The sequence below is a fragment of the Chinchilla lanigera genome, unplaced genomic scaffold (genome assembly GCF_000276665.1).
Source record: "Chinchilla lanigera isolate Chin_1 unplaced genomic scaffold, ChiLan1.0 scaffold00091, whole genome shotgun sequence".
NCBI lineage: Eukaryota > Metazoa > Chordata > Mammalia > Rodentia > Chinchillidae > Chinchilla > Chinchilla lanigera.
Window position 1 is genome coordinate 7,857,594 of NW_004955492.1, and position 17,270 is coordinate 7,874,863.

A 17,270-nucleotide genomic window follows, 5' to 3' on the forward strand; every position below is an offset into this window, starting at 1 on the left:
GACCTTGCGCTTGCCAGGCAGGCGCTTTGCCACTGAGCTAAATCCCCAGCCCCAATGGTATATTCTTAATATACCACCTTAATAGGTATATATTCTTTTTTTTTTTTTTTTTTAGACAGGGTCTTGCTGTGTAGTTCAGGCTGGTCTTGGACTCACTATATAGCCTAGGCTGACCTCGAACTCACAGCAATCCTCCTGCTTTAGCTTCATGAGTTCTGGGATTACAGGCGTGTGCCACCACGCCTGGCTATGCTACTCTTGAAGCCTCCTCTAGCCTTGTGGTGGGAATAAAGCTTTCGTTACTAGTAGAGACCCTTTCCATGGCACCAGTTATCAGGGACCCCTGCAGTGAGTCCCCAGTCTCCTGCCCAGAGTTATGGCGCATGGTAGGAAGAAGAGCAAGAGACAAAATGGGTGGTGCAGCAGGGACCTGGGATGATCCGTTGTTCACAGGGAACAAATGCCCACAAAGGGCGCAGAACCTTAGTATTTATTCACTGAAGAAAATGATAAGGGGATTGGGGTTTTATGTGCCAGACAAGCGGTGAGGTGAGTAAGGCTTGTAACAGAGGAAACCAAGCATTTGTGCAGAAGGGACAGGAACAGCCAATTTAGGTTACAGTTAATGAGAACCTGCTTTGTAGCCAATACTGGGAAGGAATTTTCCTCTGGAGTCATGTAGGCCTCAGTGGAGACATTATCTCCTGTCTTAGCCCCATGATATCACAACTCGTCTATCTGGGTGCAGCCGTGGCCGCTGATGACAAACAGTGCTAGTCCATCATCAGCTGCCTGCTTTCATAAAGATACATACACTGCCTCAGCCAGACCCACTAATTAAACCGGAAGCTGATTTAGGGAAGTTGCCTCCATGAAGCCTGCACCGCTCGCAAGGAAGCACAGTCGCACTTGGATCTGGGGGAGGGTGACATGGCAGTCCTCCACCGCTACTTTAGGACATTTTCAGCTGCACACAATTGTCTGAAAATTTGCTAGAGCTCAAACAGGAGGTGGCCCAGAGACAGGTAACCAGTGATACTAGTGAAGGAACTGTATAAGCCAGTCAAAGACCCAGGTTTTTTTTCTATCACTGTTAGCTTGTTGGCCTGTGGCTCTTACATTTGTTGCCTCCTGGTTGCAAGAGAGCAGCTGTGACTTCAGACATTGCATCAATAGTTGGAGGAGGGAGGATGGTGGAGTCTGAGCACTAATTGCTAATAAAAGGACAGCAAAAGCTCTCCCAGATCCCTCAGCAAATGTCTCCATATGTCCCTTTGGCTGGAAATATCTTACTTGAGCTATTGAGGAGAGCAAGCGTGAGTGCGTTGCTTTCTGCATGTCGGTGTAGAGATGGGCACAGGAGAAATGGGGGTGGGAGCAGGGCCAGTACCCTACAGTGTTCAGCACAGAGTTCATCATCACTTTTCAGCAGAGGCCAGAGCTGGAGGCACGTGTTGTGTCAGCTGGCGCTGAGATGGGCAGAAGCAAACGACCAATTTTTCCAGCTATCCTCTGGCCTGTGACTGGCTGCGCCTGTCTATACCTGTGCCTCCTCCAGGAAATGGCTGTATATAGTGGCAAGGCCACTGCCCACTCCACGTGACATTCAAAGGGTCCAACAGCAGAGCAGACTTCCAGCGGTGTTCCCAGGGTAAGGAGCACAGTGCCTCACCAACATCTGCACCCCAGGCCTGCAGAGCCCAATGCCAAGGTGGGGGAGCAACTTGCATCCATCCACAGGACAGAGAAGGCGCGCTTCCCACACAGCAAGATGCTACTCCGCCCTGCACAAGGATGCTGCCGACTGGCCATTGTGCAGACCAGCGTGGAAGATGGCTTGTGACCAAAAGGAGCCAGGCAGAACGAGGCAGTGTGTGATCTCTCACATGTGGAGAGAAGTCGTGTCACAGCACAGACGGTGGCCACTGGGTTGTAGGAGGGAACTTGGCGACTGAGGCTGAGGAAGCAACACGGCAGGTGTGGAGGGTGAGCAGTCCTTGAGAGCCGCCGTGCGGCATGCGGGCTCTGCCTACTGCCAGGCCGTGATCAGGACTTTGGCCGAAGAGAAAGTTTTAGATGCTCTTGATACACAAAGAAAGCAAATAGGAAAATGAGATGATAGAAACATTCATTTGCTGGGCTGCAGTAGCCAACATCTGTGTGTGCACAAAAATCATTGTTTTGTATACTTTAAATACATGCAGTAACTGCTTTGTAAAACAAGACGCATTTCCCAAGGTCACACAAGAAGATAAGGATAGACTGACTGCTCTTCTTTCCCCTGGCCTCCGGTGAACATGTTCCGTGTCACATGCCCCTACCAGGGTCTTGTAAGGATGGCAGTTCTGGCCCAGGCAGAAACAGAACGCTTGTGAAGCAACTGGTTTTTCCCTGGAAGCAGAAATGACACCTCCACTCTTGTGGTAGCCCTGTACTCCCGCCTCACCTTCCATGCTGGTTCCAAGTTTGACTGCATCATGCATATATAGTTAAAGACCCTCCCCCAAATAAAGAGCCCATACTATCCTGCTTTGCTTCGCTTTGCTTGTGTGTTTGTCCTGTTGCTGGTTGGGTGGATAGGAGGTTGGGAAGGGGGCTTTCTAATTTAGACTTCATCTCATCTCTCACCAGAGCAGAGCTGATCCCCATGAGAGCCATCCAGGCCCCCACGACCAACACATACCAGGTCCAGTGGGAGCCATGGCCACCCCAGGTGCTGTATGGAACATTTACTTTTCATTCACCCAGCCTCATTTGGCTGCAGACCAACTCCAAGTCCCTGCCCTTGACTCCCATAGCTGGAACAAACACAGGAAGAATAGCCTGAAGCTGCAGGGAGGAAAATCACCCCAGCTCTGGGCTGGACCCAAAATCTAGTGGCTGTGTAAGTGACTACTCCCTAGGGGAATAAATGGCAGATCAGAGAAAATTCTCTGGCAAACTCCCGATTTATTTTAATAAGCCTCAGAGCCTCACCCAGAAGATCAAATTTTGGTCTGGGGCCTAATGGTCACCCTGGGAGAGGATTAGGGGTTTGATGAATCTTACAGAAGGTTTAAGCAGACAGTCACCATTGTGTGTAGCTTAGAAATGATCTCTTCCTTATTTTCTTCCCAACAGCATGTTGTCATTAAGAGAAATCTGGCTTCTTTGCAGTCCCTGTCTTTGTAAAATGTTTGCAGAGAGCTTAGAAGTGTGCTGACCCTTTGAGCAGCTGCTTCAAATGTCCTGAAAGATATGTCCTGTGTGCCAGGGACTCTCAGGGGCCAACCTGTCTAGAGACAGGTGAATTACTGTGGCATAATCTGCAGATGGTGAGGACCCCAAGAAGGGGCCCTGCATCCTGGCAGTGGGTATGTGGCACAAGTGAAGACAGAGAGGGCCTGAAGATGGGTGGGAACCAACCAGCGTGCAGGAGGGACCTGGCTGAGGGGTCACAGGAGAGCCCAGGAGTCCCAGAAGAGGATGGACAGGAGGGTCCACATCTGCCAGGCTGGGGGACCAGAGAAGAGCAGGGAGTGCACCAGTAGCACATATGGAGCTGGGGAAGGGCTGGAGGAAAAAGGAAGGGGTGCGGCGGTGTGGCCTCTTCATTTGCAGAGAGGACTGGTGGAGCACCTGGAGCTCCACCCAGCTACGTCGGCCACCAAGGCAGTGCATGTCTCCACAGATGTCTCAGATTTGGCCACACAAACCGTACACATGCAGGTGCACACGTTCACACGAACCACACACACGTACACGTACAGCTTTCCTTGGAGGGAAGATGTACCCTTTCATTTTCTGGCCAGTGCCTGGGTTCCCCATCGTGCATACACCTACCTTGGGGGTGCGCAGCCCTGCTCTGGTGTGAGGACATATGTGTGCGGGTGAGCTCTGGGGACAGCTCTGTGGGCTCAGCAGTCACTGAAGCAATTGTGATCCACAAGACTAGGCAGCATGGCACACTGCCTGGCAGGGCATGGACCAACCGGGGACCTCAGGGACTGTAGGAAGAGCCAGAAGAGCTGGGGGAGGCTGTATGGCCCTCACATGGGTCTCCTCAGAAACCTGTCACCTCTGAGCTGCCTTCAGGTGGTGGGCTGGAAGCGTCCCTGGGATCTGTTTTAATCAGGGGTGGGAGACACACAGTCAAGCAGGACTGCCATGCATTAGGCTCGTGCTCACAGATCCCCAAAGAAGAGGCAGGGCAGTGGTTCCAAGATCACCCACAATGCTGTCCAGCTTGGTGACATGTCAGAGGCTCCCAGGGCCCTCTCATGTGGATTTTCTAGACTGACTTATAGTCATTCATCTTCATTTGCTGGTTTGTCACGAGAGGTATATGAGCAGGTGAAGAGGCAGAAAGGTCCCAGCAAGGAGACTTTTGGAGTCTCCATGGAATCAGGAGCATCCTTCACCCATGCAGGGATGTGTCCACCACATGGACGATCTTGAGCCCCACTGTTTAGCCCATTCTTGAAGCCCAGATCCAAAGGCATGATTAATGATGTCAACCCCAGAGCAGGGGTCAGGGCTGGAGGGTGACCTCTGATCCCATGGCTGCTCTGCTAGCCACTGGCTCCATCCCAACTTTACTTCAAGAATCTCATGAAGAACAAAAGGACAGTCAGTACTTTGAGGAATCCAGAGGTCTCGAAAGCTCTGGGGTCAAGAGCTGAGGACTAAGAACAAGTCCTGGAGGACGGATGTTTTGCCACCTGAGACTCAGGCAGCTACAGGGCTTCAGGTTTTTGAGTGGGGGATGGGACCGACCGGATATGTGTCTCCTTGGCGTGTCTCAGCCCAGATCTCCCTCCTGTGCATCACAGCCACCTCCCCAACGCAGAGTGCTCACCTTGCCCACAGCAAGACTTTCACCCTTCCCAAGAGTCTGGCTCCTCTTCTGCAGCCCCTCCCTGTGCGCTAGCTCCATTCTTCTCAGTCCCCTGAGCCTGTAACTGTGACAACTCCATCTTTGGCCTCCTTCCTCCAGCTGGTCTTGCCTGCCACTCAGAGTTGCTATTGCACCAGACTCCAGCATCATGTTCTGCCCTCTGCCCGTGGCTCTGATGGCCCCCATCCCTCTCTTGGTGGCATCAATTTCTCCCCCTGAGTGTGAAATTCAGGCTCCTGTGATCCGACTCCCCCATTCTTCTCCACCCTGGGTCTGCAGTGGGAACAGCTTTCCTTTGTCCACCCAACTCCTGGAACATTTGGCCTGAGGCTGGGGGTCATCTAAGTTGGTAAGAAAGATGTCGTGGGCATGTGAGCTTGCTGATATGCATGGTGACACAGCTGCATTTCGCCCAGTCTTTGCTCCCACGGCCCTCCTTGCCAGGACGTGGGCCTGTGTGTTCCCACCTGCCTCACATCCCCACTTCTTTGTCGGTGTCACGAGAGCCTCTCTCCAAAGCCCTTCTTCTGTGTCTGCCTCCACCTTCTGCAACTTGAGGGCAGACTCTCTGGAACCTCCCAGGCTGGCTGGTTCGTTCTGTCTTCTGATTTCTGAACTGGTTGCCCACTTGTTGGCGTTCTCAGCCTCCGGCTGTACAGGAAGCTTCTAGAAAATGCTTGCCACTTGCTCCTGCATCTCCAAAGAGGCTCTTGGGTGGAGTAGGTGCCAAGTGCAAGCTTCATGGCGCCTACTTAAGGTCAAGGTCATTTTAAACCCTAACTGGAACCTGTAATTAAGCAGCATGGTCATAGCAGCCCCAGGGCGCCTGAACATGGCCCTTGCCCTGCCCCAGCCCCCTTTCCCGCACATCCTGTGGCCTCTCAGAAGCGCGTCATGACGGGTTTGGTGAGAAGGTCTGGATGGCAGGCCACAGGCTGTCACAACCTGGCCGGGTCGGTAAGAGTGGCCCCACCTCTGACAAACTTGGGTAAATATGTAACTGGACCCCTTACCAATTTGTCTGTTTAGCAGCAGAACTGCATTGATTTTAGGCCTTCCTGGAAGGGGCCCAGCCTGACTTAATTCTAGCCAAGCAGGGCAGCCAGGCCCCTGTCCCGGTCCGTCCTCCCCGCCACCCCCCAGCCTGTGTACAGAGTGGCTGGGAACGGCTCCATCCCCACCCCTTGGGTATAAATGGGGACTGCACAGCCAGCCAGGGAAGAGCTGCGCTCCTCTGTCCAGGATAGAGCAGGAGGTGAGTGGAGCCCTGGGCTCCTTCCCCGAGATTCCCTGCTGTAGCAGAGTTGAGGAACAGAGAGGAACAACAGGGTGGGGGCTGCAGCAGGGGCTGCTAAATGGCATTCAGCCTTTATTCGTATCATGGAGCCAGGGATGGGTGACGACCACCACCACAGGAGACCAGGTCACCGAGATGCCTTTCCCTGCAAGGCTGTCCTTGCCAGGGTCTCCTGTCCCTCAGGCACAGGGCAAGGTGGCCAGATCCTCCTGCTTCCTGACAGAGCTGGGCCCTGATGGCCAAGAGAATGGCCTGGGGCCAGCATCGCCCTGGCCGAGAGCCCTGGGGCCTCTTTCAGTCCCCGGGAAGAACAAGTCTTTGCTGTGTGGGTCACAGGACTGGTGGGGATGTGGGGTCCTGGGGATCACCCAGGGCTCAGGGACATACACCTGTGACCCTCAGGTGGTGTCTCTGGTTCTAGACTCAATGCCAGGTCAGGGTGATCTGGATTTTCACTGTGTCCCAACATTAAAACGTGCTTCTCTGTTACCTGGGCCCCAAACCACCCCAGGCTCCAGGGCTAGAAGTGCTTTCCAGGCACCAACAAGGCAGGTATTTACTTTGCCAAGAGGCAACATAAGTTGGTGCTGACACTCTACCTACAGATTCCCGGCTCTCCGTCTGAGCTCTAGTTCTGTCTCTTATAGCTCTGTGACCTGCAGCAAGTCACCAGGCCTCTCTGTTCCTCCATGACACAGTATTAATGAGTTCACCTGACAGACAATTCCTTGTTGGGACTTGTGTCTAGAACCATCTTGGGGATGTAGACCTTGCTTGCTAGGGGAGGGGACCACACTCACTGAGTCTGCTCTCTCGTGCGGGGGAGCAGACATTGAGGTACAGAATAAATACCGGGTTCCAGTGAGGAGGGATAGGAGGCGGGAGTGCTCTGTGTGTAGGGGAGTGTGGGGTGTACTGAGGAGGGGGAGGGCATGCTGGGGACAGGATGTTCACACAGGACAGTGCTGAGAAGTGTCTGCCCACGGTGGGCAGTGTGACAGGAGCCATGGGACCAGGGCACAAGAGAGACCAGGCATCAGCCCCTTTGTCCTCAGGACACTGTGGGAACCCATAAAAGACAAGCTTGGGCAGCAGATCTCAGTGGAGAGCAAAGAGCTGTCTGTGCCTAAGAACACCTCTGATCCTGTCCCTCCACAGTGCCCGTGACATTGTTCCCTGTGACAGTGGCACCATCAAGCGTCCCAGCAGTCCTCCCCACAGCAGTGGCTTTGACAGTCTTCCCAATGACAATGGCCGTAACAACATCCAAGTGACAGCACCCCTCTTTAGCACTGCCAACTCGGGGTGTAGTGTCCACTGGTGTCTCACAGGCTGTGGGCACTGGTGAGCAGATCCTGGCCGCCACAGCCCCTGAGGGTCCCGCCTGACTTGCCTTACATCAGCACAATACTGCAGGTATCTCTTGTAGGGAGCACCGCTTTCCCATGCCTAGTGGCTTCCGGGGGGAACTGTGGGCTGAGTCAGAGGCAGGTGAGGCAGTGTCTGGTCAGAAGTCAAAGTTCTCCCGGTGGCTGGGTGACCAGAGCAGAACACAGCATACTTTGAAATTCTGCCGTTTCAGGGGCAGACGAGGGTTTCCTGAGCTGAGTGTGAGGTTCAGGGTCCTGCACTTCAACCAGCCTCAAATCACTGTAGGAAAGTCGGATAAATTAATGTACAAAGAGGAAAGTTTCATGTTGCCGCGTGGATGTGGAATTTCCAGTGTGAGTGCTGGTGGACTCATTATTGTTTCTCTGTGGAGGTGTGGGAGGCAATGAGAGGGGCATATGGTCAGCAAAACAAGACCCCTCCTCCTAGCAGCTCCACCACCTCCTACCAGCACTGTGCTGGGGACCTGGCCTCTAGCCAGTGGGCCTTTGGGGGACAGTCATCCAAGCCACAGGCCAGTGGAAGAGGGAGGACTGGGCAGACACAGGCAAGGCAAGGTAAGCCAGAGGTCAAGGTGGCCTTGACTCAGGGCTGGGATGCCAGCCCTCCAAGAAAGCCCTGCCTAGCACTGGGCACCAGGCTCAGGCTAGCTGCTGTGCACTGTCTACTACGGTCACGGATGGAGCAGGGTCACGGGCTGGAGGGTCAGGAGCTAGGGCTCACGAGGCTGGGGACACTGAAATCCGGCTGTGCCTGGCAGTGACCTGAGAAGTTAACAGGTCTGTTCCTGCCCTGCACAGACCATCGAGGCCAACTGTGACTGTCAGGGCTGGGCAGACTGGGAAGACAGTCCTGCAGCCCCCCAGGGGCTGCTAGGGTATAGCTGAGAGCTGGTCTGGAGCTTGAGATGACAGGGAAAGGGCTGGCCTTGGGTTAGCCCACAGTGCTCAACCCCGGCTTCATGTCAAGACCTGAGGACTCTCGACCCTGTTCCAGGGCCATTAGATTATCATGGAGTAGGGAGGGGGGTCCTCGAGTATCTGGATGAATTGCATGCACCAGGTCCTCTAGGGAAGAAGTCACTGTCATTGTCATGGGTGTGACTTAGCCTGCCAGGGCTGTGGTAATGAGTGCAATAGCTTGGGTATTCAGTACAGAATGTATGGTTTTCCACCCTGGAGCACAAACGCCTAAGGTCAAAGTGTGGCTAGGGCTGGTCCCTTGGTTTGCAGATGGTGTCTTTTCTCTGTACCAGCCCTGTGTGTGTCTATGTCCTGATCTCCTCTTTCTATTATAGACACCAGGTAGATCAGGTCAAATTTCACTGTAAGGACCTCACTTTAACTCAATCACCAAGTCTCCAAGCATAGACTCAGGTCCTGGGGTGTGAGCTCTAGCATACAAATCCTCAGGGCACAGCTCAGCCTGTAATGGTGTATTTTGCCCTTGAACTGTGTAGATACTTTCCATGTAGGTCTGAGTCCATTTTGCTGCTTAATAATACCTGTAGACTGCCTGACAAGTGCAAGGTGCTAAGTTCTATTCCCAGTACAAAAAAAAAAAGGCATGACTCTGTAATACCCATAGTCATGGGCAGATTTCTCCAGGTCTATTTGGCTGCTGGGATGGCCAACAGTCTGAGTGGAGGTGACTGAATAACCACCTTTCCCCACACAGTGTTTTTCAGGGTACAGAGATGATTCTCACCAGTGTGGGCTTCAAGGCCACCATCCTTTGCCTCCTGGCCTGGGCTGGCCTGGCTGCTGCTGATCGGGTGTACATCCACCCCTTCCACCTCCTCGTCTACCCCAAGAGCAGCTGTATCCAGTTGGAGAAGTCCAATGTGGAGACACCCAAGGAGCCGACCCTCACTCCTGCCCCTGTGCAGGACAAGACCTCCCCTGTGGATGAGGTTGCCCTACATGAGGAGCTGGTGCTGGCCGTTCAGCAGCTCGCACCTGAAGACTTGCTGCGGGCCATTCAGGTTGGGATGATGTCCAACTTCCTGGGCTTCCGCATGTACAAGACTCTGAGTGAGGTGGGGAGCACAGCCAGCGGGGCCATCCTCTCCCCGACGGCTCTCTTTGGTACCCTGGCCTCTCTCTACCTGGGTGCCCGGGATCCCACAGCCAGCCAACTGCAGGCACTCCTGGGCGTCCCCATGCAGGCCCAGGGCTGCACCTCCCGGCTGGATGGGCACAAGGTTCTCTCTGCCCTACAAGCCATTCAGGGCCTCCTGGTAGCCCAGGACAGGACCAGTGGCCAGGCACAGATGTTGCTGTCCACTGTGGTGGCCCTGTTCACAACACCTGACCTGCGCCTGAAGCAGCCGTTTGTGCGGAGTCTGGCTCCTTTCGCCCCTGTCGTCCTCCCACGCTCTCTGGACTTGTCCACTGACCCAGATCTTGTGGCTGAGAAGATCAACACGTTCCTGCAGGCTGTGACAGGGTGGAAGATGGGTGGACCTCTCGCAAAGGTCAGCCCAGGCAACACCCTGTTGTTCAACACCTATGTCCACTTCCAAGGTAAGGATAGCCCCCAGGCAGCCTGGCCCTGCCTGGTGCCCAAGGGTGGTGATCCTGGGACCTGTGACTTCAGTGTCCAGAGTGTGGGCTGCACCAAGAGGCCAGACCATGGGGATGGGAGCAGCAGCCATGTGGAAGGAGTTGGAGGCTTCCCCGGAGGAGGTGGGAGGAGACTGCCTGGCAGGTCCTTGGGTCCCACTCACCCACCCATCCACTGCCTAGTACATGTGACTCCTGGGGCGATCCTCTGCTTTCATCATTTAATCCCCTCTGAAGAGGGAAAGCTATTTTGTGCTTCTGTTTACTGGTGAAGCAATGGAGGCTCAGAGGAACAAGAGTCTTGCTCAGGAGAGTACGGCCCCAAGCAGGTTCCTGGGATCAGCTTATATCCCCTGCCCACAGCCAGCTCCATGCCAGGACCAGGGCTGCCGGCCCACGCAGAAACAACCAGTTTGTGGACTACGGTGTGCTCAGGGGTGGGTGCTTGCCTAGGTTGTATTGCTTTCTCATCAGGATGGGTCTCACTAGAACATCCCTGCTCTAAAGACTGCTTATTCATGCAATGAGTTCTCCTGTGTGTCACACTGAGCTGGAGAGATCTCTGACGGGCAAGAGGAAGGGTGAGCAGGCCCTAGCCAAGGTCACAGTTAAAGACAAGCAAGGAGTGACTCCAAGGGCAGTGAAAGAGCTCAGAAAATAAAGGCCACTACAGAACAGGGGGCAGGGGAGCTTGAAGGGCCCAGGGAGAAGCAAAGTGGATCATCTGAGGAAAGGCTGTGGGGTCAGGGTGGAAGTGAGGATGGAGCAGCTGGCTCAGCCAGAGCACAGGATGAATCTGCTTGTGTTGTGGCAAGGAGGGAGTTTGAGCCTGGGGGGAACCGAAGAGGGGAGTCCTGCTCGGAACCATCCCTGCAGCCCGCAGCGGGGACCATGTGTAGGCAGGGCGGACATCCAAAGGTCATGCATGCGACAGCCCGGGCACAAGGTCACAGGGATGTGCACCGGATCTGTAATTTGATAGGTGGCTTGCTGGGGAGGGGAGTGTTGACAAGGTTCAGCAGAAAGAAGTACATCTGGTGGTCGGAGTGCCACCCAGGCAGCCACTGGACTCTACCCCAATAGGGATAGAGCAAAGTGGGTTGTGCCTGATGATTTCCCACCATGATAATATCCTCGAGTCTCTGCAAAGACCTTGTGTCTGCTTTTGGGAGCCAGGAATGAATAGGCTGGGGTAGATGTCAGGTACCATCCTGCGGGCAGAGGGAGGCCCACCCTGTGCAGGGCAGAGGGGAACTGGGGGATGAGCCTGCCGTCCTCAAGACTCCTTGAGAAAGAGTGGTCCCCAGCGGTGCAGGCAAGACAGCCTCTGGAGTTAGGAAGGGAGTCTCACCTGGGAAGCAGGTCCAACCTCACAGTCCAGGCTGGAGAGGAAGCAGAGCTGGAGAAGAGGAAGAGGAAGGAAGTGAAGAAGAGGAAGAGGAAGTCAGACTCAGAGCACTAGGCAGCTGCCTACCCCCACCTTCTGTGCTGACCTTCGGGTCTCAGTTCTCATCAGATGGAGATCCTCCTGTGCCAGTTTGTCCTTCTGTAGATGAGCAGGCTGTCTTAGGAGCTGTGGGCCTCCTCAGCAGGGTGTGTGTGACTCAGGGTGTTGGGCCGAGGCCACAGGTGCCCTTTGCCAGTACTCGGTGCCCCCTGGGCTTGGCAGGCTCCAAGGCACCAGCTGGGGTGAACCACAGGGATTGGCTTAACCTCTGGATGGGGCTGGCAAGTCAGGGTCAGACAGGGACAAGAGGGCGCCATCCGCATGACAAAGTCCAGCATCTCTCGGCACATCCTGTTTTTGTTTCACTAGCTGGGGGAGAAAGTCCAGGCCTTTCCTTTTTAAAATAAAAAGCCTCTGCTGAGGTTCCCTGGGAACAGGGTGAGGGACACCCAGGTTCTTTCTCACATGGCCATTGGGAGTGGCTCTTGTCTCCCCAGGGCTCTGAGGATGGAGGACCATGCCCTTCTACCTCCACAAGACCTGGGCCCCAGTAAGGGCTTTATCCAGCCTCTTCTTGCCAGGACCCACATCCACTCCTAGTGACCCCACCTTCAGCTTGGGGACCTGACTCAGGACCGCAGGAACCTGCCCTCTGAGCCCCCTCTGGAGTCAATCACTGGTCAACCCCTCTTCACACAACGATCCCTTCCAGCATGAGTGAGTGTGCAGGAATAAGGTCAGGGCAGGACTGGGGGGCAGAGAGACCCCACACTAACAGCTGTCCTCTGTGCAACCGAGCGGGTCAGCTCAGCCTGAATTGCAGGCTCCTGGCTCTCCACCTCATCAGCCTGTGTGTGTGTGGGCCCGGCACAAGGCCCACGCTCAGGTCTGGGGTCACAGCAGGGTTGTATGTCTCTTCATGCTGTCACTCATGTCCAGGGATGCTGAGAAGTGATGCCTTCATTCTGAACCCTGGGTGCTGGCTTGATCCACAACTTTGGGAGGAGGGTGGGGACCTGGGACTGAGGACTGCTGAGGGTCTGTCACAGCCGGACGTGGACAGGGGTCCTTAAAGCGGTGAGATGACCATGTGTGGTACCACAGTGGTAGACACACGTTGTTGCATATTATCCAGCTGCGCAGTGTGCCCAATACCATGAGCGAGCCCCTGTGTGAACTGAGGGCTTTGGGTGACAGCGAATGACCATGTAGACTCAGGTGTAACAAATCTGGAGGCCAGGAGTGCGTCTCAGTGGTAAGTGCTTACCTGGCATGTGCAAGGCCCTGAGCTTCAGCCCCAGCACCACACACACGCATACACACACACAGAGTCATAGCAAACAGACTGGTGTGGTGTAAGATGTTGATGGTGGCAGGCGGGAGTTATATGAAAAATTTCTGCACTTTTTCTGCTCAATGTTGTGAACCTAACACAGCACTTTAAAAATGTCTATTTAAAAAAATAATAATGAGTATGGCAAACTAGAAGCTTGGGAGCAGGGGAGACCTGGGTTTGGAGTGATGTAGGCAGGTGGTACGGCTCAGTCTTGAGGTGGCATCACAAGCTCAGGTCTGGGGGGTGGCCCAGCAGGTCTTCAGCAGTGGCTGAGTGCTGTGGTGAACTCGGTGGCTGGACCACACAGGGCTCTGGACAGGCATTGTCTGTGGCCAGGACAAAGCTGACCCAGCAGGCAGGGAAGGGGCTGAGATGGGAGTAGGTCGGAGTGGCCCGCCGTAGCCTGCCTAACTGCCCTTTCCCTGGCCTGCTGCCCACTGACCTCCCCGCCCCCTCCGGCTTTGTCTGGTTTCAGGGAGGATGAAGGGCTTTTCCTTGCTGGCTGAGCCTCAGATGTTCTGGGTGGACAACAGTACTTCGGTGTCTGTCCCTATGATGTCGGGTTCCGGCACCTTCTATCACTGGAGCGACACACAGAACAACTTCTCCGTGACGCGTGTGCCCATGGGCAAGAGCGCCGCCTTGCTGCTGATCCAGCCCCACTGCACCTCCAACCTGGACCGAGTTGTGGCCCTCACCTTCAACCACGACTTCCTGGCACAGATAAATAACCTGTCTCCCCGGTAGGAACCCCTGCTCCACTGGAAAGCTGTGGTACTGTGCTGGCCCTCTACCCTAGGCGGAGCGGCTCTGGCACCACCTGGCTGGCTGGGCTGGATGGTCTCAGTTGTGTCTCCAATGCACTATCAAGTGCTGGCATAGGAGGGGAAGTATACTTCTCACAGGCAGTATTTGCACCCCGGTTTTGCAGGGACAGAAACACCCCAACCTGCCCTGGTCCCACACCCACACAGAACAGATCCAAGGCACCCAGAGCATCTTGGAATACGTTGTAGGGGGCTGTGCGCTCCTGTGAGACTGGCGACTTCTTGTAGGAGCTGCCCCTGAACCAGAGCTGGTTGTGTGAGGCCAATAGGGGCACGGGCAGTGCTGGCTCTGCTCCTGCAGTGACAAGAGCATGGTCCCTTCCAGAGCACTGCCCTCAGCCTGCACGTCAGATCCAGACTGGTGGACCGCAGCCTGCTCCCAAGATATAGGTGGCATCCTGATGTCAACTTTGAGTTCTCAAAGCGTTCAGAGAGGTGGCATTAAGTGTAGTCACAGTGCCACCGTCACCACTGTCCACCTCCAGAATGTTCTCATTTTGTGGAACAGAACTTCATTATGCCCAGGCTCCCCATTCCCTGCTCCTGCCCCACTCAGTATTTGCTGCAGCCGCTGACCCTGTGTCTTCAGGGTTCAGCAGAGCTGTCCCACGCGAGCTCCCCTCCTCTTCACAGTTGCCCAACACCCATGTGTGCACACACGCTTTGTGCATCCACCACCTCTGCATGCACACTATGTGACAACATGCCACACAGGCTGTTGCCGTCATCCCTTCCTCAACCCATCTCTATTCCAAGAGCCCTGGAGACAGCCAGTGTAACACCTCTCTTGACTTTAGACAGTGGTCCTTCTTAGCTCTTTTCGGAACCACCCGACGTGCAGCCAGCACAAGAATACTTGGGGAGAGAGAGCAGCCAGTTGTTCACAGTCAGCGAAGTCTCCAGCAGCAGAGGTTCCTAGTCATTCTGGTACTATTTCAAACAACCTGAAGGTTCCACTGTTTGGTGCTAAGGTTTTTCTCAAGGGTGAGGATGTTTGGCTGTATGAGGGGCTGGACACCCCTTCTTTAGGGACAGTGCAGGGGGCCCTGGCTGTGGGCCCCAGATCCTTGCAGTAGATGTGATTTCCAGGACCTCTAACCATGTCATCCCCCAGGGCTATGCGTCTGACCTTGCCCCAGTTGGAGCTGAGAGCATCCTATGACCTGCAGGAGCTGCTGGCCCGGGCCAAGCTGGCCACCTTGCTGGATACTAACGCCAACCTAGATGGGATCAGTGACACCAACCTGACACTGGGAGAGGTCGGTGGGGACCGGGCTCACGTGTCCAATGGGAGGGGTGGGTTGGGCCAGCAGGGCTGAAGACAGTGGGGACAGGGAAAAGCAGTACCCTGCCGGGTTCACTCCACTACCTACTGTGGTGCAGCCCTGACCTGTCAGCCTGCTTGGCCTGAGTCTCCTGGGTCCTGTGGCAGAGCTGGGCCAGGATGAGGAGGGTGCCAGTGCCCCGGTCAGTGCCCTGTCCTCTGGCTCGCTGGAGACACTGTATCACCAGCACTGAAAACAAGGCCTGTCTGCAGTGCCAAGGATGCCCTGCACATCCCAGGCACTGAGTGTGTGCTGTAGAGAGCAGGTCACTTCCAGGACATGGGTCCTCTGCACAGGGTTAGCTGCAGCAGAGAAAGGCAAAACTCCCAGGGTCAGTAGGGTGGCAGGTAGAGATGTATGTGATTAGGCATGGGGTGTTCAGTGCCCACATGAAGCATGTCTTCTGGGCAGGTGGAACAGGTTCTCCTCCAGGGATGAGCTGTCCCATGCCCTCCGTGTGGGTGAAGCCCTACAGCCCTTGGGAGACAGGCAAATGTCCACTGCTTTACAGGTGCTGAATGGCGTCCTTTTTGAACTCAAAGCGGATGATAGGAAGCATCCCACGGAGTCTACCCTCCAGCCAAGCACGCCTGAGGCCTTGGAAGTGACCCTCAGCAGCCCCTTCCTGTTCGCTGTCTACGAGAGGGAGGCAGGCGCCCTGCACTTCCTGGGCCGTGTGGACAACCCCCTGAGTGTGGCGTGAGATCAGGGAGGGTGCCCTATGGGGCCGCTTGCTGGATGTGGGACAAAGCTGGCAGCAGAGCCCCCTGCCGTGTCAGTGACTATCACCCCTGGTCCTCCTCCTTTCCTTCCCAGAGTAATGCTGGGTGACAGCAGTCCTCTGTACACAGTGCTGTGAATAACGAGCAACAGAATCAGCCTCCCAAGCCAGGCTGCTTGGCGGGTGGGGGTGCGAGCCAGAAGCTGGTAGTTAGCACAGGCCCGTTGTTCGGGAAAGAATGGGAAATGACCAACCTGTTTGTGAAACTAGAAAGAGTTTGCTTTTGATTGGGTTTTAAAATTAAAACACACATTTTGTTTTATTCCCTTGGGTTTATATTTAGCTCATTGAGTGTGACCATGACCCTCACGGGATTTCCAAAATAATGTTTATCTTTCCTGTGATTTTTGAAAAAGACAAAAGACGCAGGCATCTGAATTTAGCTAGAATGTAACTAAGACATCTCTAGAATGTACCATGGGTGATTACCCCCGTGTGGTTAACAAATGTAACAGTAAGAGGATTCTTAGCAACACAGAGATGTGCCACTCAGCTGACAGAGCACTCTCAAGGCCCTTGCTGGGCTTCTGGAGAGCCGGACCAGCACTTGGTCATCCTTGCAGAGCTTCCTGGCCATCTCTGCTCTGATGGGCACGATCATCTGTGGATGGCCAGGTGGATCTTGTGGATCTTGTCCACACAGAGACCCAGGAGAGAGATGGGAACGAGGACATCCTCCACCCAGGACATGGGTCTGAGAGCGCTTCATATGATGCAGGAGGTGGGGGAGAGAGGACAAGCTTCATAGACACATATTTGCCTTTCCTTTTGCTGGTGTCTGCCTGTTCCAATTGATGGGGTTAGACCCACAGCCTCTAATTCTGGGATGAGCTGAGGGGAGGGCACCTGGCTGCCACAGTGACAGGCTATGCTTCCTCCTGAGTGTCATGTGCTCTGCCTTCCTCCTGACACACATGCTGGAGTGGGTGAGCAGTGCAGCATGCTGGTCGCTGGGCAGAGCCAGGCCGAGGCTCCCACACGGGGATCCCAGGCCACCACATATGTGTAGCCTCCCTGGCTTCAACTAGAGTGTGGGCCCTGCCTGCCATGCGCCACCACACAGGCATGCCGACTGTGCCCCCCTTGGAACTGCCTGGGGCCAGTGTGGACCCCAGCAGCTGTGAGGACATATACTGCCCCCTCTTGACCGTCCTCAGAATTTCAGCTTCTCCCCAGGGCCTTCCCTATCCTTGGATGTTCCTCACTGGCTCTGATTCACTGAGACAGCTTGTCCTCTCTGCCCTGTGGGTGTGGCCCAGTCTGACCTAGAAGCATAGGGCAGGTCCTGGGTCCAGATGTGGATCCACCCTATGTACTGCTGTGTGACCAGGGGCCAGGTCCTCAGCCTCTCCAGGCTTGACTGCCCTGATGTGTAAAAGAGAAAATGCTGAGATGGATACAATCAATAAATTAACCACTACTAAAAGA

At 54.9% G+C, this 17,270-nt stretch overlaps 1 protein-coding gene across 1 annotated transcript; it reads left to right on the forward strand.

Annotated features, from left to right (window-relative positions):
* Positions 1-6,068: 6,068 nt before the first annotated feature.
* On the forward strand, positions 6,069-17,270 carry Agt (angiotensinogen (serpin peptidase inhibitor, clade A, member 8)). Its single transcript, XM_005404990.1, has 5 exons — positions 6,069-6,131; positions 9,240-10,087; positions 13,385-13,652; positions 14,851-14,995; positions 15,573-17,270. Exons 2-5 carry the CDS (start codon positions 9,259-9,261, stop codon positions 15,762-15,764), a joined length of 1,434 nt encoding a protein of 477 aa, XP_005405047.1. The 5' UTR covers positions 6,069-6,131; positions 9,240-9,258; the 3' UTR covers positions 15,765-17,270.

What these genes read in the sequence shown, in the direction of transcription:
- Agt (XM_005404990.1), top strand. Translation starts at nt 9,259, where the DNA reads ATGATTCTCACCAGTGTGGGCTTCAAGGCCACCATCCTTTGCCTCCTG. An exon ending in CACCTATGTCCACTTCCAAG is followed by an intron (nt 10,088 to 13,384) that starts GTAAGGATAGCC and finishes GTCTGGTTTCAG; the next exon opens with GGAGGATGAAGGGCTTTTCC. An exon ending in CCAACCTGACACTGGGAGAG is followed by an intron (nt 14,996 to 15,572) that starts GTCGGTGGGGAC and finishes ACTGCTTTACAG; the next exon opens with GTGCTGAATGGCGTCCTTTT.